This window comes from Oncorhynchus gorbuscha, linkage group LG02 (genome assembly GCF_021184085.1).
Source record: "Oncorhynchus gorbuscha isolate QuinsamMale2020 ecotype Even-year linkage group LG02, OgorEven_v1.0, whole genome shotgun sequence".
Classification (NCBI taxonomy): Eukaryota; Metazoa; Chordata; class Actinopteri; order Salmoniformes; family Salmonidae; genus Oncorhynchus; species Oncorhynchus gorbuscha.
This window is the reverse complement of record NC_060174.1, coordinates 64,954,503-64,981,867: the sequence shown is the minus strand read 5'-3', so window position 1 is coordinate 64,981,867 and position 27,365 is coordinate 64,954,503. Positions and strand designations below refer to the sequence as shown.

Below are 27,365 nucleotides of genomic sequence, written 5' to 3'. Positions count from 1 at the left end.
CCCAAGGCCCTCAAGGCAACACTTCAACAATGCTTAGTTGTAATTATAGTCATCAAGTAGCCTACCAATGTGACAAGACTCTTCAACTGGTGTTTGAGTTGGACACAGATCATTCCTTAAGATTCTCTTGACACAAGACATAAACATGTACAATTGTTTGTTGACAGAACATAATTACCAGCTATCGTTCCTTATTCTTTACATCAAACAACTTTCATAAAAGCCTTATACTTCGGTAATCCTAATACCAAATGAATTGTTCATCCCTAATTGGTTGCCATGTCAGAGCATTAGTAAGCTTTGTGTCATGGTATAATGTATATGTTATAAAGCTGCCCCATTTTCCTCCAGACCCATCCACATTAGCCTAGTCTGCTTTCCCACTTGTCCCTCACGTCTACGTCACTCATGCTGTTTTGAGCTTTCAATTCTTTGATTAAAAGAGCAGGAAGAATCATATACACACTATACTGCCGAGAAGCATTCTGATGTATTCTGTACATACAGGTTTTGTATTTAAAAGAAACAATGCATGCAAGGATCCTGGATGACCGAGCCCCGTGTGTGTGTGTATATATCCTCTGTATAAATTGTGGGGTGTTTCTAAAAATAAAAACATTGGAAAACAAAGAATTACACTTTATTTTTCCTTTTAAAATAACTGGTTACACTTGATGGTCCTTTATTTTCTTGGATGTAAATCATTGTTAAAAGCTACAAAGTATTATAAAATAATAACATAGTAATTATTTTTATTGCCTTTGTGAAACATTTTGTATCGGGGTAGTTAGGACTGACAGGCCTTGTGTGGATCTTTGATGTACCAACAAGTATGCATTATCATAAGTAGTTACTGTATGCCATTTTTTAGCATGTGCTTTTATCCAAAGCGACTTGCAGTCATGCATACATACATTTTTGGTATGGGTGGCCCCAGCGGGAATTGAACCCACAAACTTGTGTTGCAACCACCATGCTCTACCGAGTCACACAGGACAATGTAATTAGTGAAATGTCTCTCCGTCATTATACAGGAAAGGGTAGCTACATGTTTCAACAATAACTCTAGTGCTAGTAACTGAAATTGGATCAAGGCTGACTGGTTGATACTGGTGCACCAAAGTACTTAGAGTCAATGTGTAAGCCAAGTTGCTATAATTTACTGTGAGCTTCAAGAGAAGCGTTGTGACTTTATTCACAGGAACCAGGACCTAATTTCTGGGAACAGGATGAGAAACCATTACCCTGAAGCACCCACCCATCTAGATCAGTGCCACAGCCCAGCCCTGATTTCCCTTCCACCTCAATACATCTGTGACCACACTCTGAGGCTGGAAGGACAGGTTGGCAAGGTCCAGAAGTACAGGCAGTGTACACTACATGTCCCCCGCTGAGACCTTGACTCGATTCACAGTAAGTACTTCTTGTCTGTGGATATGCACTTTTATCCTCTGTTCTTTCTGTTTTGGATCCAAATGATCTCATCTTTATATTCTCATAAACTATATAAAATGGTATGATTTTCATTGTGGGGTGCATTTGTATAGACATACTCTGATTTAAAAGCATGCTTGCACTGTGTAAGCATTCTTTACCATATATGCTTGAAAAACATGTACTTTGTATATTAACTTTGTCTACTGTATTTTAATCGCTTAATAATTTATGAATTTTTCCCACTGAATTTAATGAATATAGCTACTGTCTAAGATTATAATTTGTGTATATCAACTATGTATTATTTTCACAAGATTCTTTAAAGCTGTTAATTGTAGTTGCTTCACAGTCACGTGAAATATGAATGTCTGTTTTAATAGTTCCCTCTGAATATAAACAAAGATTTATATCAAGACTATTACACATTTAACCCTATTTTAAATAAGGGATAATCAACGAGGGGGTTATACGTTATGGAAAATAATGAACGCTCATTATTTTCCAGAGAACGCATAGAGCCCCGATTTGATATGTCCCTTTTATACCATGGCTATAATTGAATCCACTGAAGTAGTTAGCACGTTTACTGGCATTTATTATTATTATTATTAAAGATTGTCTTGAAGGGCATTCTAGAACGTACATCATTTCCCACGGTAGAATTCAGTGGCTATTGTTCATTCTTACATGTTCTATGTTTGAGCTGCATTTGAAAGCAAGTCGAATTGAAAACATTATTGGCATGGTTGAATTCGATTTTCATAATAGCAAGCCAGGACTGCTGGTTTGAAGCAAGTCAGTTTGTTTGGTTACCAAGGAAACTACTGTAGATATCTGGTACATTTGCTAGCTAGCTACTTCAGTGGATGTTGAACATTTAGAGGTAAATGTGTTACATTATAGCCATGGTATTGTAGTATAGCCTACTATGGGGTCGAGCGTGCTGTGGACACAACTGACAGTTTGCAGTTCACAATAATCCATTTGGCTAATAAACACAGAATGTCACGCAATAACCCAGCAGAGTTCGTCACACTGTGCGTGTCACGTAATCCTCTGTCCGAACGCCAAGTTTGTATTTAGGCAACGATTCTTCGGCTCCAGCCAGACTCCGTCTCTAATGGACAATGCAAACCGCTCTCTTCTTTAGACCAGTGACCTGACAAAGTTCAATGAACACCCATCTTCGGCCGATGCCAACATAGTCCTCCTAATCACCCGCGCCCAATTCTTCAACCGAGTCCAGAAACGCAGGCCGTGTGAAATGGTTCCTCAGCTTCTAAATCTTCAAACGAATGCCAAACGCCCGTCTTCGCTGACAAACTGCAATGTTCGGCATAAACCAGGCTAAACTATGTTAGCTGGCGCAGCCTAGTCTCACATTACACGTTACATAGTAAACGTAAATCCGGGACGTTCTATTTAGTAATTTAGTATGATATATTATGTTTGGTATAGTTACATAAGACAGAAAGTTACTTAAGGCAAAAACGAAAGGAGGTTGGTTGGTCAGGGTTGGTGATTAACACGAACATCTAGCAACCTAAAGTTTTTTTTAAAATCTAATCACAGACAATTTTAGCTAATTAGCAACTTTAACTACTTACTACTATTTAGTTACTTTGCAACTACTTAGCATGTTAGCTAACCCTTCCCCTAATCTTAACCCTTTTAACTAAACTTGAACCTCACCCTAGCCAACTAACTAATGTTAGCATTAGCCACCTAGCTAAAGTTTGCAACACAAATTTGAATTAATAACATGTGGTACATTTAGCAAATTCCTAACACATTGTATTGAAACCGGCAGGGAGCAGGCCTTGACCCCTTGACCTTCTGTGCCCCAAAAGCATTCTCAAGCGTCAGAGTCGATATCCGCGCTTATAGTTTAACGACCCCAGGGTCGTTAAACAACTCCCTCCTTTCAAAAGAGCACGTCCTCGCGCTAGCTTGCAACTCTACATCTTATAGGAACGTGCTCACCGGCCAAGCACACACACTGTGGTGGATGCAAGGTCCGATCACTTCTGACACCAATGTAATGAAACAGGCAGGGAGCAGGTCTCGAACCCTCAACCTTCTAGCCCGAAGTCCAGTGCGCTATCGACTGTGCCACAAAAGAATGCTCCAGCAGCAGAGTTGATATCCGAGCTTATAACCCCAGGGTTGTTACAATATCATACCGCTCATTTGTAAACATATCATGAGAAATGGTTGAAGGACATGCACAAATTAATACATACCATAAGAAATAACATATCATACCAAATGGATTGTCTCGGATTTACATACAGAAATAATACTAAATGCTCTGAGTGAAGTGTCTTGAATTTATGTTAATAATGATGAGTGAGAAAGATATACACACAAATATCATATCCCCAAGACATGCTAACCAAGTGTTTCCCAAACTCTGTCCTCGGGACCCCAAGCATGCAAGTTTTGTTTTTTTGCCCTAGCCTTACACAGCTGATTAAAATAATCAACTAATCACCAAGCTTTAATCATTTGGATCAGCTGATTAGGACAAAAACCAAAGCGTGCACCCCTTGGGGTCCCGATGACCGAGTTTAGGAAACGCTGTGCTAACGTCTCACTATTACAATAACGGAAGTTAGCATTTTTATTTGGGCGGGGGTTATCATATTTGTGCTTCTTTAACTTTCTCACTCATCATGATTTACGATTCATTCAGGATTGTCAGTAATCATCGTAGCATCCACATTAATGTAGAAGTGTTTAGAGACATTGATAGGAGAATTATGTTCTCCAGGTACATCACCCAATTAAATGATATTACTCTGTCTGCAAACCAGAATTTGTTAGATCCTGGTCGAATGAAACAGACAGTTTATTCACGGAACATTCTGAAGTCAAGAATACAAATCAATGCATTTTATACTGACTTCGCACGCCCACACGTACACAAACATACCCACATACCCACATACACATGCACACAAACAGACGCACACACATGTCCGTCTCACTACCCAGCCGACAGAGATAGTGACCTTGTCCTTGAGACGTACTCCCTGTTCTCTCCCAAATCTATAGTCAGGTCGGCACCAAGCTCAGACAGTCTGTGTTTAAAATACCATAAAGACATATTGTCTTTACCCTAATTCTGATTAGGACTTGATTATTGATTATGATTTTATACATTCTAATCAATTCCATACAATTATGTTTCAGGGCGGAATATTCTAATCATTATATTAACAGACAATTCTCACCTATCAATCCACCCTAAATGACTAAATAACACACACTGATACATCAATTGTATACAAGAATAATCCAGACCAATACTTTGCTTATCATATCCTGCTGCCATATGTTACACCAGCCATTGCAAGCCCAACTATTGCCTAAACATTAACTACAAAAAATGACACGTCTATTTTTATTAATATCGTCAATGTCAATCAAAATCAATCTCACAAAATCAATGTGTGTATTTTCATTCCTTATCCATCAATGACAGTCATAGGCCTACATTAAGTATCCGAACACTTCCTGTTTAGGGTTTTATTACAATCTTCATAAATAACTGTCTTAACCCTAAAAAAATAGTCTCATCCAACATTGGCTCCTCATAGTTAAAAGAAACGGAGCCATCTCCTAGGCCTGGAGGACCGTATTCGGCATCACACAGGCTGGAGCTCGAAATCGGTCCGTACCTCACCATCTGTTGCACCACTGATCTCTCCAGAGTCCTGATAAGCAAAACTTTCATGCAAGGGACCAAGCAACACCCACACAGAACCAAAATACTCATACAGGTGAAGGTTGCCCACAACAGTGATTATGACATTTTCCATTTCCCAAACACACTATCAAAACATTTGTAAGAGAATTATCTACCCCAGAGTTCTCAGCCAATTCATGACCTAAGGTGGTTAAACCAGCAAGGGCCTTGGTCACTGATCCGCCTGGAGCTGTGTTATCGGGGATAAACGTACAACATTATACTTCCGAATATCACACACGCCACCACCCTTTTCAGCTAGTAACATTTCCAATACTATCCTATGTAAATTCTATTGTTAAAAGATCCAGACGGAGCACTCCCTCTCTTCTACCTGGCTCTAGGTCTTTGTGTTTGATAAGGGTGAAGGGCATGCCTAACTGCACTAGTGCACAACTACCAGTTCAATTGGTAGGCAGGTTAGGCCCCAGCCTCACACCTCCACAAACCCCCAGACATCCGTTCTAGGCCTTTTTATCTTAAAGTCCTCGGGCCATACAATAATAGTGGCCACCTGTAACTGTGAAAGCCTGGAGGTGATGGGCACATGGGGATGTAGATCAATGCAACTGTCATAGTCTGTCTTCCCTGCCTTCATGAACAGCTTTACCATACAGGCCATTCCCCTAGGTGTATCAATTCCATCAAATGGAAAGAGGATGGTAGTCAGCTGATGTTTGGCTGTGGCGCAGGCATAACATTCTTTCACTACTGATCTGGCTGTATAGTGGATCCATTCTAACCAAAGGTTAGAATCTCCATAACCACCTCAATCACTTCCTTAAGATCTTTCGTCTGCACTATCCACACCGGCCCTTGGCTCTGGACTAATCTGTTGTCAGTGTCTGTTGTGTCAGAAGCTCTACTAGTTCTCTTGCTGACGATATAGTTAGCCCCTGTCCTAACCTCCTCTACCCGGAACCGTACTAGGGTGTCGACCGAAAACTGGTCAAATCCAACCAACCATAACCCTAGATCCTCTTTCATTACATTTTTAAGAGTAAGGCGTATCTTTATGCAATACATCTCTCTCCGGATTGCAGTCAAAAACCCTCACCTTCACTATACTTCCTGTCTATCCCAACCTACGGATCTATTATGCTTGGTTAATACAAAATCCTCATCGTCTAAACCATGGGTCAAGTTACCACCCTCTGCATACTAAGGTGGGGTGTGGTGTATCAGGAATATGGCTCCCACGATAAGACAGCTCAGATCAACCAGCACTCCTGTAAAGCCCCACCCTTTCCCTGAAAACATATCAGCAGCCAGAGGCTAGGCCATACTTCTATGAACAAACACAGTGATAAAATGACTGGATCAGGGAATCTTCATTAGAGAGATGATTGTGATGACTGTGATTGTTCGACAGTGTCCATGTGTCTTACCCTTTTGCAGTGATATGAACCCAGGTAGCTACTTCAGGTATTCTCACAGCGAAGGCTGTCACCAGGAAGTACTTGGTATGGTCCCTCCCACTGTGGCTGCTTCCAGTCCTTTCTCTTTAATGATTGGACCCAGACCCAGTCCCCTGGCCCAATCCCGTGGGTAATCTCCTTCTGTAGTTCTCCTGTAGAACATAAAACCTTTGACATACGGGTTTGGTTATCAAACAGTCTTCTACTTGTTCTATCTAATCGTGTCTGCCAAGTAAGTTGGGAACGTAATAAAACATTTTTTTTTGTATTATCCAAAAGGCCACAAAGTGCCCTATCCCATCCCCCCTTTGATACATGGTGTTACGAATCCCTTTTGCCCAACAGTCTAGGGGGGGATCGTAATGAGACCCGTAACATAACTCATGCAAATTATAATTGTGACAAAGTAAAAGTGAGAACGAAATAACCACGACAACTGAAATCTACTGTCAAACTCAAGGTTTATTTGTAAACACACGGTAATGGGGGGGAGCAGGAAAAGGGGCTGAGCTGGACCCAAGGAAAGAAACAATAAGTATTCAAAAACACCCCTAAGCTAGACTAGCCTACTTTAACAATAGCTAACTAACCAAAAATACAGTGGGTGGTCCGCCCAGTTCTAACTAGTGTATTTAACAAAGTCTACCTACGGGTAGTGTATGCCCATGGGCGACTTGTCTTGGTTTCCCCTTTTCCCACCAGCAAACAAACAAGCACCAAAACCAAAACAGTACTCACAGATGATGAAAAAGTGCTATGGAGGTGCTCAAACAAAAGAGAGGTTAATACACAAAGAGAGAGTGAAACACAGACCTACAGACATGGCATTTACAGAGAGATTGAGCTCTAGAGCAAACAACTGATGGGGTAGGAAACAGGAGGAGGTGTGTCTTCTGATTGATGATTGGATTGGTGACTGATTGGGGAGTGATGATTTTCACCTGTGAGGGGAGAAGGAGAGAAAACAACACAGGATACCTGTATCCGTAACACATGGCTTCGCCCCTGTATCAATATATATCTACTTTAAGAGTTACCTGTGCTGTTTTCTATGGGCTTGGATGTATATGTGCTTGTCTATGTAAACCGTAATCTTTCTCTCCTTTTTTATTTCACAGGCCCTAGTCAATGCTAATATTCCGGCCTGTTGTGCCGAATAATTTCCGGGCAACGCTTCCGTGGTTAACACCTTGTTTCCAGAAACCAACTAAGCTTTCATTCCCCTTTTGTCTCCCCACAGTAACTGCTATCTACCCATTCTGTTATCTTGCTCATGTCCTGGCCCCCCTTATTAACCTTCTCCTCTCTGCTCTCAAACTTTCAAGGTCTCAGCAGTGCGGGGAGGACTCCTCTGTCTGCCCTTTCCCCTCTCTGTCTGTAGCTCTTTCTCATAACAGTCCGTAACAACTATGTGTTGTTTCCAAACATGAACTAAGTGTCTCACTGTTTGGCTTTATCTGAACTCGTGGATTTTTTTGAAAAAAAACATGTCTATGGTGGTGATTTCTAAAGTCCTTACATAACCTTAATTAACCAATAATCAATAATCCTGAATCACCACAGATGTCATATATCCCTGTCCACTTTATACTATTTAAATAAACATCTTCTACTGATCAAATGAGGCCAAAACGAATGCTACCCATATCCCATGCTGTCTGTACTAATGAAATCTCTCCTTCGGGAGTCCACTGTATTTTATCTAACAATAACATGGGTTAACCTTAAAATCAGTCTCATCAATAATGTAATATATGTTGCATAGTGTGGGATACCTTATCAACAGTAATTTACCATCCCTAAGATCTGCAACTTATTTATTTTCATTAATCATTTTAATGCTTATAAAATCACTATTTTTCTATCATGTATTTTCCTGCCCTATTGGCTTAAAATATTTCCTGTCCAAACCTCAATGTACCTACCATGTCTTCCCCTATTTATTATTGATGATAAATGGGATTTTTTTCCCTGTTGTAATACTAAATCAATAGTAGCCAATTCGAAACCTTCAGTCAGTGTTTACAACAGAATCCTGAACTTCTTCATCTTCCTCACTAGAGTTTATTCCCCCGCTCCTCATAATTTGTCCTGCCTCAATTCCACTTTCTCCACTGTGGTTCAATCTATGATTATGTCCAAGAGCTATAAACTCCATTAGAATTAATTTACCTTAAAACCAGTATCACAAATGACCACAAATTCATTATCCAAATGGCCCTCCCCTGAGGCTGATCAAACCACAAGGGAAAGCCATGATAGAGGTCAAAGGTTATACCACCCTTTTACAGTAGTGTTCCATACTATATTAGACGTATTAAAGAACCCTTTTTATCTAAATAATTTATGTGTTTAATTAAAACTCAGAAAATAAAACTCCTAATATTCCACATGTGAGTGTACCCCTTTAAGATATCTTGTCTCTGGGAAATTTACTCCCTCCAGTCATTAGTTTTAAATTTCCTCAATGTTTCATGTAACTCATTCAGTCTTTCTCCAAATGGTCTCCCCAAAATGCTTGATAGGAATACCCTGCCATTAGACACACACAACTGTGATAAATGTGCACTGTCCCTTTAAAATAAAATACCCTGGTGATATTCAGCTACTTCTAAAAATGTATTTGGAACTTTTAGCAACTTTTGAAAAGGGACTCAAATCTATAATGCACGCATTTTCCCTCGAAATTACACAAACAATTTTCTCTGTCACACCCTCAGTCACAACATCATTGGCTGGCTGCAAAAGTGCATTGTGAGTGACGTCAGCAGCAGGCGCTCAGCCCGTGCCCAGGCAGCAGCAATTTCAGCTATTTGCTATTTATTGTTGGCTGACTGCAACAGCAGCAGTACGGGTTCGACAAGCCAAACCCAGTGAATATAGTTGGTCACGAATGTTTGATCTTGAACAGAACTTACAACATCAATCAACATCTCTCAATCAATATTGTACTGCCAGAAGTACAGAAAAGAGTGGAAGTCTGTACCTGAACAACTGTCAAATCAATTTGAGTAACGTTATTGTGTAATCTACGTAATGACGCAGTTTTACGCAATGATATCACAACATCTTTTAGCAACAAATCAACCTTCCTCTAGCAAATCTACCCTGAAAATTAGTTGGCAACACTGCAACCAACTCTCCTATTCCTGCCTCTAGGCAAAAATATAACCCCTATTCAGACTGAGTTCTGCTTAAATTCTATCGTAAGAGTGAAACCAAACGTTTCAACTTTCTCTTCTCTTTCGGCTTCCCCTTTATGAAATGTCCAAAATGTAAAAGTACCACGTACTTCAATAAATATATAACGTATGTCAGTCAATCTATCGCAATTATCTCTCCGCTATTATGTAGAATTCATTAGACTTGGGTTAACTGTCTCTTCTATGATTCAATTTAAATACTCCATTCCCAATACGTTATTCCAGCGGTCCATTTAGGCAAGACAACGCATTCCAACGAAATCGCCCCACTATTATTTTGAATGGATTAGTCTTTCAATTTAACCTAAACAAGCTATTAAAACATTCAGTTTATATCCTATAGAAACACTAACTAACCGTATCTCTCCCGGCAAAACATATCAGTATTTGGATTACAATCAGAATGAATTTCAGTCTATCGGTGCCAAGGCTGAGATACGAACCCGAGTCTCCCGCATTAGAAGACAATAGTCATAATTTAAAGGTCCAAGCGTTTCCCCAGCGAGGCTTCTCCTTACTCTCTCTCCCTTGGTTCTCTCTCTATCTCCTACTCAGAATTTAGGAATAATTACTATTATGACTTTTGATAAGTTATTAGGTCTCACACGCACATACTCCCCCCCCCCCCCCCCTGCTGATATCCTTATTGTAACTTGCTCAACAAGGTTGCCAAATCCTGTCCTCTTTTCTTTTTAAAATCTTTCCTCCTATTTCCCCAAGAGTAGCAATAAATATTTGACTCCTGTCTGTCTGCTCTCTCTCTCTCTGTTCTCTATCTGCAGCTAACTGTAAAACAACCGCTGGCCCCTGTCCTGGGGTCCGGTCTCCTTTTACAGCCGCCAATCCTTCTTCTGTCTCATCTTCTACGTGTATGTGCTTTTTACCGTTATTATCCTTATCCTATGTTGATAAATTCTTCCCGTTAATTTTTTTCTCGAATTTTACAATAATTATTTGTATGAATCCTGATATATTATTTAGATCTCACAATTTATACGACTACAAGTTCTACTTATTACTAGTTGTTCCTTATGACTTCTGACTGATAAATGTATCTATGTGTGTGCTTTTAAAATTCATTTTGATTAAATAACTCGTATGTGTTTCACTATTGATGTGTATGTCACTACTCCCTATGTGTGAGCTCACACTCGACAGACCTCAATTATTAAGCTGTTTTTATTTATGGTAGGGCACATGTACTGTACCTCAGGTCATTGCGGACCTGTTCCCTCAATCGATCTGACTTTACTTTATTTTGCCTTCTATATTACGTTTTCCGGCTACTGTACTTCAACCAGCTTTACTTTTAGGTCTTACTGTTAGATACCATACTTCAACCAGTTGTACTTTTAGGTCTTACTGTTAGATACTGTACTTCAACATTTCTTAATTAGATCTGTGACCCAGTGCCGCCAACACTAACATAGATACTTTTGTCTTAAACTTTCTCTACATTAGATTATATGGACGGTATACCCGATACAAATCTTACTTACTGTTAGTTTTACAGTTAAAAATTCTCCCTCACCTTTATCTTGCTCTAATTTTTGTAAGTTTAGAATTTAACCCCAAACTAATGAATAAAGATCACCGACCTTATCTTGCAGCTGAGAATTCAATGTTGGTTGGATTTAGTCCCTGTTTCTGTTGTGTACCAGTTTGCCACCGGCCTGAAATGGAACCTCAATTTCCAGAGGTCAGATCTTTAACTGACGGATCTCTGATCCATCCGTGCACAGTTTTTGGCGCTCCCATGGGACGACAGAAAACAGGTATTGAAATCCGGCTTGAAGGACCAATAGATAAGAGAATTTCCAATCCCAATGATAATAACAATCAATCAATAGCTCTGACCAATTCCCGAGGTTTGTAAGACCACTGTCTGTCTCACTACCCAGCCGACAGAGATAGAGACCTTGTCCTTGAGACGTACTCCCCGTTCTCTCCCAAATCTCTAGTCAGGTCGGCACCAAGCTCAGACAGTCTGTGTTTAAAATACCATAAAGACATTTTGTCTTTAGCCTAATTCTGACTAGGACTACACATTTATTGATTATGATTTTATACATTCCATACAATTATATGTTTCAGGGCGGAATATTGTAATCATTCAATTAACAGACAATTCTCACCTATCAGACATTCCATTCTTATTTACAATAAAAGTCACTCCAAAATGACACATTATTTACCATTCATTTCTATTGGCCACAAAATAATCTGAAATGTCACCAAAACTAACAGCAAATGCATCCAACAAAGGGTTAGGGTTAGTCAAGCTTGATGTAGTCATTGCATGCTGTGAATATAGCACCAAATACTTAACTTTTTACCATCTTTAAAACACATGTAAGTGAATGTCCCAATACTTTTGGTCCCCTAAAATCGGGGGAACTATGTACAAAAAGTGCTGTAATCACCACCTCAAGCTGAACTTCGGCAAGACGGAGCTGCTCTTCCTCCCGGGGAAGGACTGCCCGTTCCATGATCTCGCCATCACGGTTGACAACTCCATTGTGTCCTCCTCCCAGAGCGCTAAGAACCTTGGCGTGATCCTGGACAACAAACTGTCGTTCTCAACTAACATCAAGGCGGTGGCCCGTTCCTGTAGGTTCATGCTCTACAACATCCGCAGAGTACGACCCTGCCTCACACAGGAAGCGGCGCGCAGGTCCTAATCCAGGCACTTGTCATCTCCCGTCTGGATTACTGCAACTCGCTGTTGGCTGGGCTCCCTGCCTGTGCCATTAAACCCCTACAACTCATCCAGAACGCCGCAGCCCGTCTAGTGTTCAACCTTCCCAAGTTCTCTCACGTCACCCCGCTCCTCCGCTCTCTCCACTGGCTTCCAGTTGAAGCTCGCATCCGCTACAAGACCATGGTGCTTGCCTACGGAGCTGTGAGGGGAACGGCACCTCAGTACCTCCAGGCTCTGATCAGGCCCTACACCCAAATAAGGGCACTGCGTTCATCCACCTCTGGCCTGCTCGCCTCCCTACCACTGAGGAAGTACAGTTCCCGCTCAGCTCAGTCAAAACTGTTCGCTGCTCTGGCTCCCCAATGGTGGAACAAACTCCCTCACGACGCCAGGACAGCGGAGTCAATCACCACCTTCCGGAGACACCTGAAACCCCACCTCTTTAAGGAATACCTAGGATAGGATAAAGTAATCCTTCTCATCCCCCCCCCTTAAAATATTTAGATGCACTATTGTAAAGTGGTTGTTCCACTGGATGTCATAAGGTGAATGCACCAATTTGTAAGTCGCTCTGGATAAGAGCGTCTGCTAAATGACTTAAATGTAATGTAATGTAATACATATAACGCAAACATCTAGCAAATCAAAGGCTGCATGTTCGAATCTCATCACAGACAACTTTAGCATTTTAGTAACTTTTCAACTACTTACAAATGTTTTGCTACTTTGCAACTACTTAGCATGTTAGCTAACCCTTCCCCTCACTCTAACCTTAACTCTTTTAGCCATCCCTTCGTATAACCCCAACGTTAACCATTTTAGCTAACCCTAACCTTAACCCTTTAACCTAACTCTTAAACTTAACCCTAACCCCTAAGCCTAACCCCTAGCCTTGCTAACGGTAGTGAGCTAGCTAATGTTAGTCACCTAGTCACCTAGCTAGAATTCTTAACATATAATACATTTGAGCAAATTCTTTACATATTTTACATTTAGAAAATTCATAGTATATTGTACATTTTGCAAATACGTAACATATAATACCAATTGTAATTCTTAACATATCATACAAAATCGGTGATGGACTTCCACAAATGAATAAATACCATAGTAATACATGATACTGATTTCTCAGATTTATGTACAGAATAATACAAAATACTCTGAGACCATATTTCAACAACCCAAACCAAACAACTAATGAAACCACTCATTTTATTGCAAAAATAACAAATTGTAAGTGATGTAGGCAGACCTGCCTAATTCTCAATTGAAACATTGTTTTTGTGTTTAAAAGGCTAAATTACACATTCTGTTAACATATGACCTCAGATTGATCTGTCTTGCAATTTGTAGTCTGATATTTCAGATTAAGATATGATCATTTTTCACAAAATTGTGTGGATGTGGTGAACTACTTTTTCAAAGTGACTTTAGTTAAGTAAACTATGTTATTTATTTGTAGTTGTATTGTAGCTTAACTTCTTCCAGTGTTTATTAATAATTGGTATCTTAGTAAACTATATTTTCAGAGTACTGTAGCTTCCCCAACACTGGATAGATATGATTGATTTATCAATAGTACATTCTACAATTACATTCTCATGATGTTCCAGGGGCCAGAAGAATGTTGAAGAGTAAAACGTGGCAGTTGACAGCCATATTAATGCTTATATCTGATTGGAGTCAGTGCATCAAGTCACAACAATTTACAGGTTAGTCTCTGCAGGTGTCTTTCCATTCATTAATCACTGTTTTCCTGTGTAATATCTCATAATACCAGGCAGATTTCCATTCAAAGTTATGTTTGTACAAGAATGTGACGGGCTGTCAAATACACTGTACTATATTTATTTACTTCTTTATTTTACCTTTATTTAACCAGGCAAGTCAGGTAAGAACAAATTCTTATTTTCAATGACGGCCTAGGAACAGTGGGTTAACTGCCTGTTCAGGGGCAGAAGGTACAGATTTGTACCTTGTCGGCTCGGGGGTTTGAACTCCCAACCTTCCAACGCTCTAACCACTAGGCTACCCTGCCACCCCTATATATAGGCTGTATAGGTGGTTATATCCAGACAGCACATGGCTAGGTGGGTGGTGGTGAGTGTGGGAGGTTGAAATGAAAGCACACTGCACAGTCACATGGCTGCTCAGCATCACAGAGAGTGTTTGCACATTGGCAAGATGTCGCCAAGAGATCTGGATTAGATTACATTTTCCCTTCAGCCGCTATTTGGACGACGCATGTCAAAGCTCCTAAATTATACTGGCAATAATAAAAAGTTACAGTCGTGAGTAAATACATTTTTCATACTTGTCCCGTGTGGGAATCGAAGCCACAAAGCTCCATGCTCTACCAACTGAGCTAAATGAGAATATAATAGATTGGAAGTGACTTTGTTTGTGGGTAAAATGAAGAGGGAAGACTAGAGTTAATGTCAAGTTTATTAACCTATTTCTATACCATCAAATTCTTACAATTACTCTGGCACAAAGAAGAGAGGAACAAGGAACAGAAACATCACACTTAACAAAAATCTAGCTTATGCAGGCTGAGGACCACACTATTTACCAAGAGGGTTTTCATCTATATTTTAGCTGTCTATTTACCATCACAAACTGATACTGCCACTGACCGCACTCAACGATCTGCATAAGGCCACAAGCAAACATGAAAATGCTCATCCAGAGGCGGCAGGGCTTGCAAACTATTACGGACTACAAAGGAAAGCACAGCCGCAAACTGCCATTGACTCAAGCCTACCAGACGAGCTGAATTACTTTTATGCTCGCTTTGATGCAAGCAGTACTGAAGCATTCTTGAGAGCACTAGCTCTTCCGCACGACTGTGTGATCATGCTCTCCGTAGCCGACGTGAGTAAGACCTTGAAACAGGTCAACATTCCCAAGGCTGCAGGAACAGACGGATTACCAGGATGTGAATCCGTGCATGTGCTGACCAACTGGCAAGTGTCTTCAATGACATTTTCAACCTGTCCCTGACTGAGTCTGTAATACCAACATGTTTCAAGCAGACCACCATATTCCCTGTGCCCAAGAACACCAAGATAACCTGCCTAAATGACGACCGACCAGTAGCACGCATGTCTGTAGCCGTGAAGTGCTTTGAAAGGCTGGTCATGGTTCACAACACCGTTATCCCAGAAATCCTAGACCCACTCCATTTTGCATACCGCCCCAACAGACCCACACATGAAGCAATCTCTATTTCACTCCACACTGTCATTTCCCACCTGGACAAAAGGAAAACCTACCTTTTCTATTTATTTACCTTGTTTTTTTTGTTTTACTTCAGTTTATTTTGGTAAATAATTTATTAACACTTAATTTTCTTAAAACTGCAATGTTGGTGAAGGGCTTGTAAGTTAGCATTTCACTGTGAGGTCTGTTACCTGTTGTATTCGGCGCATGTGACGAATAAAATTTGATTTGAATATGTGATGAATGTATTTACAAAATAAGGTGAAAAGAATGCATGGGACAAGTACTGTAATCAGAAAACACGCTTTTATCCATTTCTTTAATGATATTTTCTGATAAAACAACTTCTGGCGCCGACAGAGATGGCCGCCTCGCTTCGCGTTCCTAGGAAACTATGCAGTTTTTAGTTTTTTTACGTGTTATTTCTTACATTGGTACCCCAGGTCATCTTAGGTTTCATTACATACAGTCGAGAGGAACTACTGAACATAAGAGCAGCGTCAACTCACCATCAGGACGACCAAGAATATGACTTTCGCGAAGCGGATCCTGCGTTCTGCCTTTCACCCAGGACAACGGAATGGATCCCAGCCGGCGACCCCAAAAAACGACTTGGAAAAAGGGGAAAACGAAGCGGTCTTCTGGTCAGACTCCGGAGACCGGCACATCGTGCAGCACTCCCTAGCATTCTCCTCACCAATGTCCAGTCTCTTGACAACAAGGTTGATGAAATCCGAGCAAGGGTAGCATTCCAGAGGGACATCAGAGACTGTAACGTTCTTTGCTTCACGGAAACATGGCTCACTGGAGAGACGCTATCGGAGACTGTGCAGCCAGCTGGTTTCTCCACGCATTGTGCCGACAGAAACAAACATCTTTCTGGTAAGAAGAGGGGCGGGGGCGTATGCTTTATGGTTAACGGGACGTGGTGTGATCATAACAACATACAGGAACTCAAGTCCTTCTGTTCACCTGATTTAGAATTCCTCACAATCAAATGTAGACCGCATTATCTACCAAGGGAATTCTCTTCGATTATAATCACAGCCGTATATATTTCCTCCCTAGCAGACACATCGATGGCTCTGAATTAACTTTATTTGACACTTTGCAAACTGGAATCCATATATCCGGAGGCTGCATTCATTGTAGCCGGGGATTTTAACAAGGCTAATCTGAAAACAAGTCTCTCTAAATTTGATCAGCATATCGTTTGCGCAACCAGGGCTGGAAAAACCTTGGATCATTGCTATTCCAACTTCCGCGACGCATATAAGGCCCTGCCCCGCCCTCCTTTCGGAAAAGCTGACCACAACTCCATTTTGCTGATCCCTGCCTACAGACAGAAACTAAAACAAGAAGCTCCCGCGCTGAGGTCTGTTCAACGCTGGTCCGACCAATCTGATTCCACACTCCAAGACTGCTTCCATCACGTGGACTGGGATATGTTCCGTATTGCGTCAGACGACAACATTGACGAATACGCTGATTCGGTGTGCGAGTTCATTAGAATGTGCGTTGAAGATGTCATTCCCATAGCAATGATTAAAACATTCCCAAACCAGAAACCGTGGATTGATGGCAGCATTCGCGTAAAACTGAAAGTGCGAACCACTGCTTTTAATCAGGGCAAGGTGACTGGAAACATGACCGAATACAAACAGTGTAACTATTCCCTACGCAAGGCAATCAAACAAGCTAAGCGTCAGTATAGAGACAAAGTAGAATCTCAATTCAACGGCTCAGACACGAGGTATGTGGCAGGGTCTACAGTCAATCACGGATTACAAAAATAAAACCAGCACCGTCACGGACCAGGATGTCTTGCTCCCAGGCAGACGAAATAACTTTTTTGCCCGCTTTGAGGACAATACAGTGCCACTGACACTGCCCGCAACTAAAACATGCGGATTCTCCTTCACTGCAGCCGACGTGAGGAAAACATTTATAAACGTGTCAACCCTCGCAAGGCTGCAGGCCCAGACGGCATCCCCAGCCGCGCCCTCAGAGCATGCGCAGACCAGCTGGCTGGTGTGTTTACGGACATATTCAATCAATCCCTATCCCAGTCTGTTGTTCCCACATGCTTCAAGAGGGCCACCATTGTTCATGTTCCCAAGAAAGCTAAGGTAGCTGAGCTAAATGACTACCGCCCCGTAGCACTCACTTCCGTCATCATGAAGTGCTTTGAGAGACTAGTCAAGGACCATACCACCTCCACCCTACCTCCACCCTACCCCCTAGACTCACTCCAATTTGCTTACCGCCCAAATAGGTCCACAGACGATGCAATCTCAACCACACTACACACTGCCCTAACCCATCTGGACAAGAGGAATACCTATGTGAGAATGCTGTTCATCGACTACAGCTCGGCATTTAACACCATAGTGCCCTCCAAGCTCGTCATCAAGCTCGAGACCCTGGGTCTCGACCCCGCCCTGTGCAACTGGGTACTGGACTTCCTGACGGGCCGCCTCCAGGTGGTGAGGGTAGGCAACAACATCTCCACCCCGCTGATCCTCAACACTGGGGCCCCACAAGGGTGCGTTCTGAGCCCTCTCCTGAAAATCTTTGGCCGACATATCAAAATGGGTAGGGAATATGTCGTTTGGAGAGCGTTTGTCCATTGGTGAAATGACGCAGAGACATCTGAATAGAATGTTGATGCCTGGCCTATTTATATAAACAATGTAGAACTGTAGAATGTAGGCAATGTGCTAATGATCTCAATACTATACCACATAATCCCGATGTATCATGTGTACATCGTAACTACGTTGGGCAGACGTGTGTGCCTTTTGGTTCCCAATTTCAATATCTACAACATCTACGGCCGACACTGTGATGCTGAGCGGCCATGTGACGGTGTAGCGCGCATGCATTTTGACCTCCCACAGCCGCTTTCCCGCCGACCTAAACTGGCTGCAAGGACTGAGCATCCATAATAGCGAAATTATAGCTCTTACCATGTTGAGGCTATACTGTGCTTATTTACAATTAAATTGTTTACAAACAATAGATAAAACAAGCTTGTATTTTGGCTTCGGATGGGTTACAACAATATATATAATGAATTGATGAACCAATCACAGATTGCCTCTTACTGCTTACTGCAAGCTTGCAGGTGCCTTTTGCTCTATTAACCTTTGACCTGAAAATACTGTGTACCTCATTGACTTCCAGTGAATCCTCCTGAGAACATTGGGATTGATGACCCTGGCCACCTCGGGCCGCTCTACATCCACTGGACGGCTCCAGCCAACCTGACCAACTTGACTGCCTGCTCCATGAGATACCATCTGGAGTATTTCAACACATATCAGAGCAGATGGACTGTAAGTCACTGGACACAAAACTAGACATTGTCAAACGTGTACCTACCTCCCGGCGTTCTTCTTATCCTGCCAACACTTGTCTGCCAGGACAGGACTGTGTGTCCTAAGGCTACTGTATTCTTATACACAGAATAACAGAGGAACGTGATACACCATCCATAAACATCCTGCCAAAACCAGTTACGATTTACATCAGAAGTCAATATTTCCCAATGATATCATCTCCTAAGATCTGTCTAGATTTGTGGTTGACTAGCTGTAACTGTATTTAGATTCAATGGAATTATTCTGGGTGTTGTAAAACATCCTACAGCATTTTTAGGGGGAGTAAGAATGAAATATTCATGAATGTATTCATGAGAACATCATGAATACATTGGAGATTTTTTAAAATATTTTCAATATAGTAGTAATGGCCAGGTGCCTGAGGTATGCATAATATGAATGTGATATTGTCTGTGAATGGTTAGGTGATCAGGACTGTACGGACATGGTACCGTGCTCAGTTTGACCTGGAGAAGGAGGTCAGGGTGCGGATCTCCACCTTACTGAAGGGAGCCTGCACCAACGGCACTGACCTCAAGAGCCCCTTCACAGAGATGGTCCTGCCACCCAATAACACAGGTGAGGTCAGGAGGACAATGTGCTTTTGTAGATATGGAATTGTTTGGATTAAATGACACCAATAGGCTGACAGAAAGTGAGATTCGTTCTATCCTCTTATCATCTTATATAGGAATGAACAATGATTGAGTGCTGTATAGCTGGAATTCTCTACAGGCACCATTATGGACAGGGGCAGAATGGGGCGGTTCGATTTGGTCGACCAGCTTCAACCATCTATTTATCTCTTAACCTCTTTTAATTTGCTTCCAGGCCCAGTTGGCTCCAGGGTCCAGGGGTTTGGTTGCGTGTTTTATCAGAAGGAGTTCATGGAGTGCACCTGGGAGACGGGCTTGGAGGAGCCAACCCAATCCCAGTACAGCCTGTACTTTTGGTAGGTCACTCTAAATGGGTACGTTAGAACATCTCTCCTAATGTATGGCCTACCTACATGTCTGTTATATACTGGACAAATGTGGCATGTTGATGCCTGAGTGTGTCTGTGTGCTTCTCCAGGCATCGGGAAATGGAGCAAGCGGAAGAGTGTCCTCAGTACATCCACTCCAATGGGGTCAGGACTGGCTGCAAATTCACAGAGGAATCTCTCTCAGAATTCAGTGATTTCAACATATGCATAAACAGATCCTCTCCCAAGGTGGTCTTGAGGTCGGCGTTCTTCTCCCTGCAAATTCAGAATTATGGTACTTAACACTCAACTTCACAACAAGGCATGATATGCCTCACTTATTCAATGCAATACTGCTAGATTTTCTTCACATAAACATTCTTCAGCTACACATAATGTTATTTTTCATATTGTCCTTTGTTCATAGCACATCCAGATATTATCTGCACAGTCTAATCTCTCCCCCGGTCTCATTACACCCACCGGTACTTGCAATGACATCATTATGTCTTCTCCGTTCTGGTTTCTTTGTAAACAATCCACTGACTCCTTTGGGCCTCTCTGTACTCTAGTGAAACCTGCAGCCATTGAGACCGTGCATCTGGAAGCTAGTCCAGACAGGAGGGTCCAAGTGCAGTGGGAATTGCCCAACGAGAGGATTCCCAGGCACTGCCTTGAGTATGAAGTGGAAGCCAGAGAGGAGGGCGTAGGCGGGCAGCCGTTGTTGGTATGTCCTTCTTGAACCTCTCTCTCAATATCTCCAATGACGTTATGCGTCAAAACATTGTATAATTCCCTGAGATAACAGGTAGCGTAGCAACTTGGCCATTGTTCAGTCTGCAAGGTATAGTGGGTGGTGTTGCAATCTACTGCAAAGATAGCCTGCAGAGTTCTGTCCTACTATCCAGGTCTGTACCCAAACAATTTGAACTTCTACTTTTAAAAATCCACCTCTCTAAAAACAAGTCTATCACAGTTGCCGCCTTCTATAGACCACCCTCTGCCCCCAGCTGTGCTCTGGACACCATATGTGAACTGATTGCCTGCCATCTATCTTCAGAGCTCGTGCTACTAGGCGACCAAAACTGGAACATGCTTAACAGCCCAGTCATCCTACAATCTAAACTTGTTGCCCTCAATCTCACACAAATCATCAATGAACCTACCAGGTACCCTCATAGATATCATCCTAACCAACTTGTACTCTAAATATACCTGTGCTGTTTTTAACCAAGATCTCAGCGATCACTGCCTCATTGCCTGCATCCGTAATGGGTCAGCGGTCAAACCACCTCCACTCATCACTGTCAAACGCTCCCTGAAACACTTCAGCGAGCAGGCCTTTCTAATCGACCTGGCCGGGGTATCCTGGAAGGATATAAATCTCATCCCGTCAGTAGAGGATGCCTGGTTATTCTTTTTAAATGCCTTCCTCACCATCTTAAATAAGCATGCCCCATTCAAGAAAAAAACATCCTATGGCGTTCTGCATTAGCATCGAACATCCCTATGATATGCAACTTTTCAGGGAAGCTGAAAACCAATATACACAGGCAGTTAGTAAAGCCAAGGCTAGCATATTCAAGCAGAAATTTGCATCCTGCAACACAAACTCAAAACAATTCTGTGACACTGTAAAGTCCATGGAGAATAAGAACACCTCCTCCCAGCTGCCCACTGCACCGAAGATAGGAAACACTGTCACCACCGATAAATCCACTATAATTGAGAATTTCAATGAGCATTTTTCTACGGCTGGCCATGCTTTCCACCTGGCTACCCCTACCCCGGTCAACAGCACTGCATCGCTCAAGCCTTCCCCATTCCTCCTTCTTCCAAATCCAGTCAGCTGATGTTCTGAAAGAGCTGCAAAATCTGGACCCCTACAAATCAGTCGGACTAGACAATCTGGACCCTTTCTTTCTAAAATTATCTGCCAAAATTGTTGCCACCCCTATTACTAGCCTGTTCAACCTCTATTTCGTGTCGTCTGAGATTCCCAAAGATTGGAAAGCAGCTGCGGTCATCCCCCTCTTCAAAGGGGGGACACTCTTAAACCAAACTGCTACAGACCTATATCTATCCTACCCTGCCTTTCTAAGGTCTTCGAAAGCCAAGTCAACAAACAGATTACAGACCATTTCGAATCCCATCAAACCTTCCCCGCTATGTATTCTGGTTTCAGAGCTGGTCATGGGTGCACCTCAGTCACGCTCAAGGTCCTAAACGATATCTGAACCGCCATCGATAAGAAACAATACTGTGCAGCCGTATTCATTGACCTGGCCAAGGCTTTCGACTCTGTCAATCACCACATCCTCATCGGCAGACTCGACAGCCTTGGTTTCTCAAATGATTGCCTCGCCTGGTTCACCAACTAGTTCTCTGATAGAGTTCAGTGTGTCAAATCGGAGGGTCTGTTGTCGGGGTTGTTGTCGGGGCAGTCTCTATGGGGGTGCCACAGGGTTCAATTCTTGGACCGACTCTCCTGTCTGCATACATCAATGATGTCGCTCTTGCTGCTGGTGAGTCTCTGATCCACCTCTATGCAGACGACACCATTCTGTATACTTCCGGCCCTTCTTTGGACACTGTGTTAACAACCGTCCAGGCGAGCTTCAATGCCATACAACTCTCCTTCCGTGGCCTCCAATTGCTCTTAAATACAAGTAAAACTAAATGCATGCTCTTCAAATGATCGCTGCCTGCACCTGCCCACCTGTCCAACATCACCGCTCTGGACGGCTCTGACTTAGAATATGTGGACAACTACAAATACCTAGGTGTCTGGTTAGACTGTAAACTCTCCTTCCAGACTCACATCAAACATATCCAATCCAAAGTTAAATCTAGAATTGGCTTCCTATTTCTCAACAAAGCATCCTTCACTCATGCTGCCAAACATAACTTTGTAAAACTGACCATCCTAACAATCCTCGACTTTGGCGATGTCATTTACAAAATAGCCTCCAATACCCTACTCAATAAATTTGATGCAGTCTATCACAGTGCCATCCGTTTTGTCACCAAAGCCCCAAATACTACCCACCACTGTGTCCTGTACGATCTCGTTGGCTGGCCCTCGCTTCATACTCGTCGCCAAACCCACTGGCTCCAGGTCATCTACAAGACCCTGCTAGGTCTCAAGTCCCCCCTTATCTCAGCTCACTGGTCACCATAGCAGCACCCACCTGTAGCACGTGCTCCAGCAGGTATATCTCTCTGGTCACCCCCAAAACCAATTCTTCCTTTGGCCGCCTCTCCTTCCAGTTCTCTGCTGCCAATGACTGGAACGAACTACAAACATTTCTGAAACTGGAAACACCCTCACTAGCTTTAAGCACCAGCTGTCAGAGCAGCTCAAAGATTACTGCACCTGTACATAGGCCATCTATAATTTAGCCCAAACAACTACCTCTTTCCCTACTTTATTTATTTATTTAGCTCCTTTGCACCCCATTATTTCTATCTCTACCTTGCACATTCTTCTACTGCAAGTCACCCATTCCAGTGTTTTACTTGCTATATTGTATTTACTTCGCCACCATGGCCTTTTTGTGCCTTTACCTCCCTTATCTCACCTCACTTGCTCACATTGTATATATACTTATTTTTCTACTGTATTATTGACTGTATGTTTGTTTTACTCCATGTTTGTTTTACTCCATTTTACTCTGTGTTGTTGTATGTGTCGAACTGCTTTGCTTTATCTTAGCTAGGTCACAATTGTAAATGAGAACTTGTTCTCAACTTACCTACCTGGTTAAATAAAGGTGAAATTTAAAAAATAGTAAAGACAGAAATGCATGATCTCGGATCATGCAGGCACGATCTCGGATCATGCAGGCACGATCTCGGATCATGCAGGCACGATCTCGGATCATGCAGGCACATACTGTACTGAACATGGTTCTCATTTTGTTTTGACACACAACATCATTGAAGATAACCTTTGATGAAGAAAATAATAATTTTATTGGTTAGAGAATAGACAGAAAACTCTCTGAAGTTTTGTTCAGATCTGATATTGTTCCTGTCACCAGCAGCAGAGGAACATAACCAATGAGATGACGCTGACTTCCCTCTCAATGGATGGTGCCCGGAGGAAGTGCTTCCGGGTCAGGTCTCGGATGCACCACTACTGTGCTGACAGAGGCTTCTGGAGTGACTGGAGCCATTGGTCCTGTCACTCAGGTAACAGATTTCTCCATACAGAAATCATCTCCTGGTGTAGATCCTTAAATTCAATTCATAGATTTGCCTGTTTGTTCTCCTACATGCATATTTCCCCCCCTTTATATACAGTTGAAGTCGGAAGTTTACATACACTTAGGTTGGAGTCATTAAAACTCGTTTTTCAACCACTCCACAAATCTCTTGTTAACAAACTATAGTTTTGGCAAATCGGTTAGGACATCTACTTTGTGCATGACACAAGTAATTTTTCCAACAATTGTTTACAGACAGATTATTTAACTTACAATTCACTGTATCACAATTCCAGTGGGTCAGAAGTTTACATACAGTAAGTTGACTGTGTCTTTTAAACAGCTTGGAAAATTCCAGAAAATGATGTCATGACTTTAGAAGCTTCTGAGAGGCTAATTGACATAATTTGAGTCAATTGGAGGTGGCCCTGTGGATTTATTTTAAGGCCTACCTTCACACTCAGTGCCTATTTGTTTGACATCATGGGAAAATCAAAAGAAATCAGCCAAGACCTCAGAAAAGATATTGTAGACCTCCACAAGTCAGGTTCATCCTTGGGAGCAATTTCCAAACGCCTGAAGGTACCACGTTCATCTGTACAAACAATAGTACGCAAGTATAAACACCATGGGACCATGCAGTCATCATACCGCTCAGGAAGGAAAGCGTTCTGTCTCTTAGAGATGAACGTACTTTGGGGCTAAAAGTGCAAATCAATCACAGAACAACAGCATAGGACCTTGTGAAGATGCTGGAGGAAACGGGTACAAAAGTATCTATATCCACAGTAAAACAAGTCTTATATTGACATAACCTGAAAGGCTGCTCAGCAAGGAAGAAGCCACTGCTCCAAAACCACCATTAAAAAATCCAGATGAAGGTTTGCTACTGCACATGGGGACAAAGATAATACTTTTTGGAGAGATTTGTCCTCGGGTCTGATGAAACAAAAATAGAACTGTTTGGCCATAATGACCATTGTTATGTTTGGAGGAAAAACGGAGAGGCTTGCAAGCCGAAGAACACCATCCCAACGGAGAAGCACAGGGGTGGCAGCATCATGTCGTGGGGGTGATTTGCTGCAGGAGGTATTGGTGCACTTCACAAAATAGATGGCATCATGAGGGGGAAAAATTAGGTGGATAAATTGAAGCAAAATCTCAAGACAGCTTGGTCGCAAATGGGTCTTCCAACTGGACAATGACCCTAAGCATACTTCCAAAGTTGTGGCAAAATGGCTTAAGGACAACAAAGTTAAGGTATTGGAGTGGCCATCACAAAGCCCTGACCTCAATCCTATAGAAAATCTGTAGGCAGAACTGAAAAAGCGTGTGCGAGCAATGAGGCCTACAAACCTGACTCAGTTACACCAGCTCTGTCCGAATGAACGGGCCAAAATTCACCCAACTTATTGTGTGAAGTTTGTGGAAGGCTACCTGAAACGTTTGACCCAAGTTAAACAATTTAAAGGCAATGCTACCAAATACTAAGTGAGTGTATGTAAACTTCTGAAGCACTGGGAATGTGAGGAAAGAAAGAAAAGCTGAAATAAATCATTCTCTCTCCTATTATAATTTTTTATTCTAAAATAAAGTGGTGATCCTAACTGACCTAAGACAGGACATTTTTACTCTGATTACATGTCAGGAATTGTGAAGAACTGAGTTTAAATGTATTTGGCTAAGGTGTATGTAAACTTCCGACTTCAACTGTATACATATACACTGAATGTACAAAACATTAACACCTTCCTAATATTGAGTTGCGCCTCAATTTGTCGGGCATGGACTCTGCAAGGTGTTAAAAGCATTCCACAGGGATGCTGGCCCTTGTTGACTCCAATGCTTACCACAGTTGTCAAGATGGCTGCATGTCCTTTGGGTGGTGGACCATTCTTGATACACTAGGGAAACTGTTGAGGGTGAAAAACCCAGCAGTGTTGCAGTTCTTGACACACTCAAACCGGTGCGCATGGCACCTACTACCATACCCCGTTCAAAGGCACTTAAATATTTTGTCTCGCCCACTCACCCTCTGAATGGCACACATACACAATCCATATCTCAATTGTCTCAAAGTTAAAAAATCCTTCTTCTTTTAACCTGTCTCCTCAATCAATAAGGGATAATAGCTTTTCATAATGGTTTGTACACTCTGTGTATTTCCTGTAAGGAGGAGTCTCTGAACCCATATCTTTCCCTAGATACAGAGTCAGATGCTGTGGTGGGCTGTGCCGTGGTCATCGGGATCATCATCTCTATGTTGATCCTGTCTCTGTTTGGGTGGGCACTATGGAAAAAGTGAGTATGCGCACACAAAACCGTCTATTTAAGCACTGAAATACTGGTGAAGGATCATTGCATATCTTGATCTTCTATCTGTCTCTTAGGTGGAAAGCCAGAGAGGGGGAGATTATGCCTTTCGGTCCCCTGCACAAACTGATGGAATATTCCAAAGGACTCTCTGCTCGCAGTCAGTTCAATAAAAGAAGAGAGAACCAGTAGTATATAGCCTTTGCAAGCATTACCTTTGAGCAGACAAATGATAAAGAGATCAGAGTTAGACTGGTGTTCACACTTATTTGAAGCACCCAGGCAAACATGCTCAAACACACCCATGCGCACACCCATGCACAGACACAACATGAGGAGGAGACAGTAAAGCTCTGTGTAATTTCATATTCAAGACAGAATTGTATGGACTTGTATGCTGATATTCATCTCTTATGTATTGATATGTTACTCAGTAGAATAGGACGTGTTCTTACCAAACCATTTACGTAATGTAAAACTCCCGGTTTTACATGACACAGTATAGACTTAAGAAATGCCATAGCTCTTTCCGGTTTGTTTACTTTCCACATGTCTTTCATTTATATCACAAATTATACTTACTGGAGTCGGTTTTTGTAGTTTTAGTTTGATGCCATTGCTTCCAGTCGAATGTATCTTTTAAGTGCTTTGCATAGAATTCCCCAGCCTGTTAAAATTGAATGCATTGGATGGTGTTGAACTAATGTTATGTTTAATACATTTTTTTGCTGCTCTATAGCTATAAAGATGTGGTGTTCGGTA

General features: G+C 42.0%; 1 protein-coding gene across 3 annotated transcripts; it reads left to right on the top strand.

Annotated features, from left to right (window-relative positions):
• The first annotated feature begins 1,233 nt into the window (after positions 1-1,233).
• Positions 1,234-27,365, top strand: LOC124007239 (interleukin-13 receptor subunit alpha-2-like). 3 transcript variants are annotated; one of them, XM_046317669.1, is made up of 11 exons: positions 1,238-1,413; positions 10,592-10,678; positions 14,127-14,225; positions 18,922-19,073; positions 19,544-19,697; positions 19,950-20,070; positions 20,193-20,377; positions 20,655-20,809; positions 24,129-24,276; positions 26,495-26,591; positions 26,681-27,365. In XM_046317669.1, exons 3-11 carry the CDS (start codon positions 14,138-14,140, stop codon positions 26,793-26,795), a joined length of 1,215 nt encoding a protein of 404 aa, XP_046173625.1. In that variant the 5' UTR covers positions 1,238-1,413; positions 10,592-10,678; positions 14,127-14,137; the 3' UTR covers positions 26,796-27,365. The 3 variants fall into 3 exon arrangements, with proteins under 3 accessions (XP_046173635.1, XP_046173625.1, XP_046173615.1); XM_046317659.1 differs by lacking the exon at positions 10,592-10,678 and having other exon boundaries at positions 1,241-1,413; XM_046317679.1 differs by lacking the exons at positions 10,592-10,678; positions 14,127-14,225 and having other exon boundaries at positions 1,234-1,413.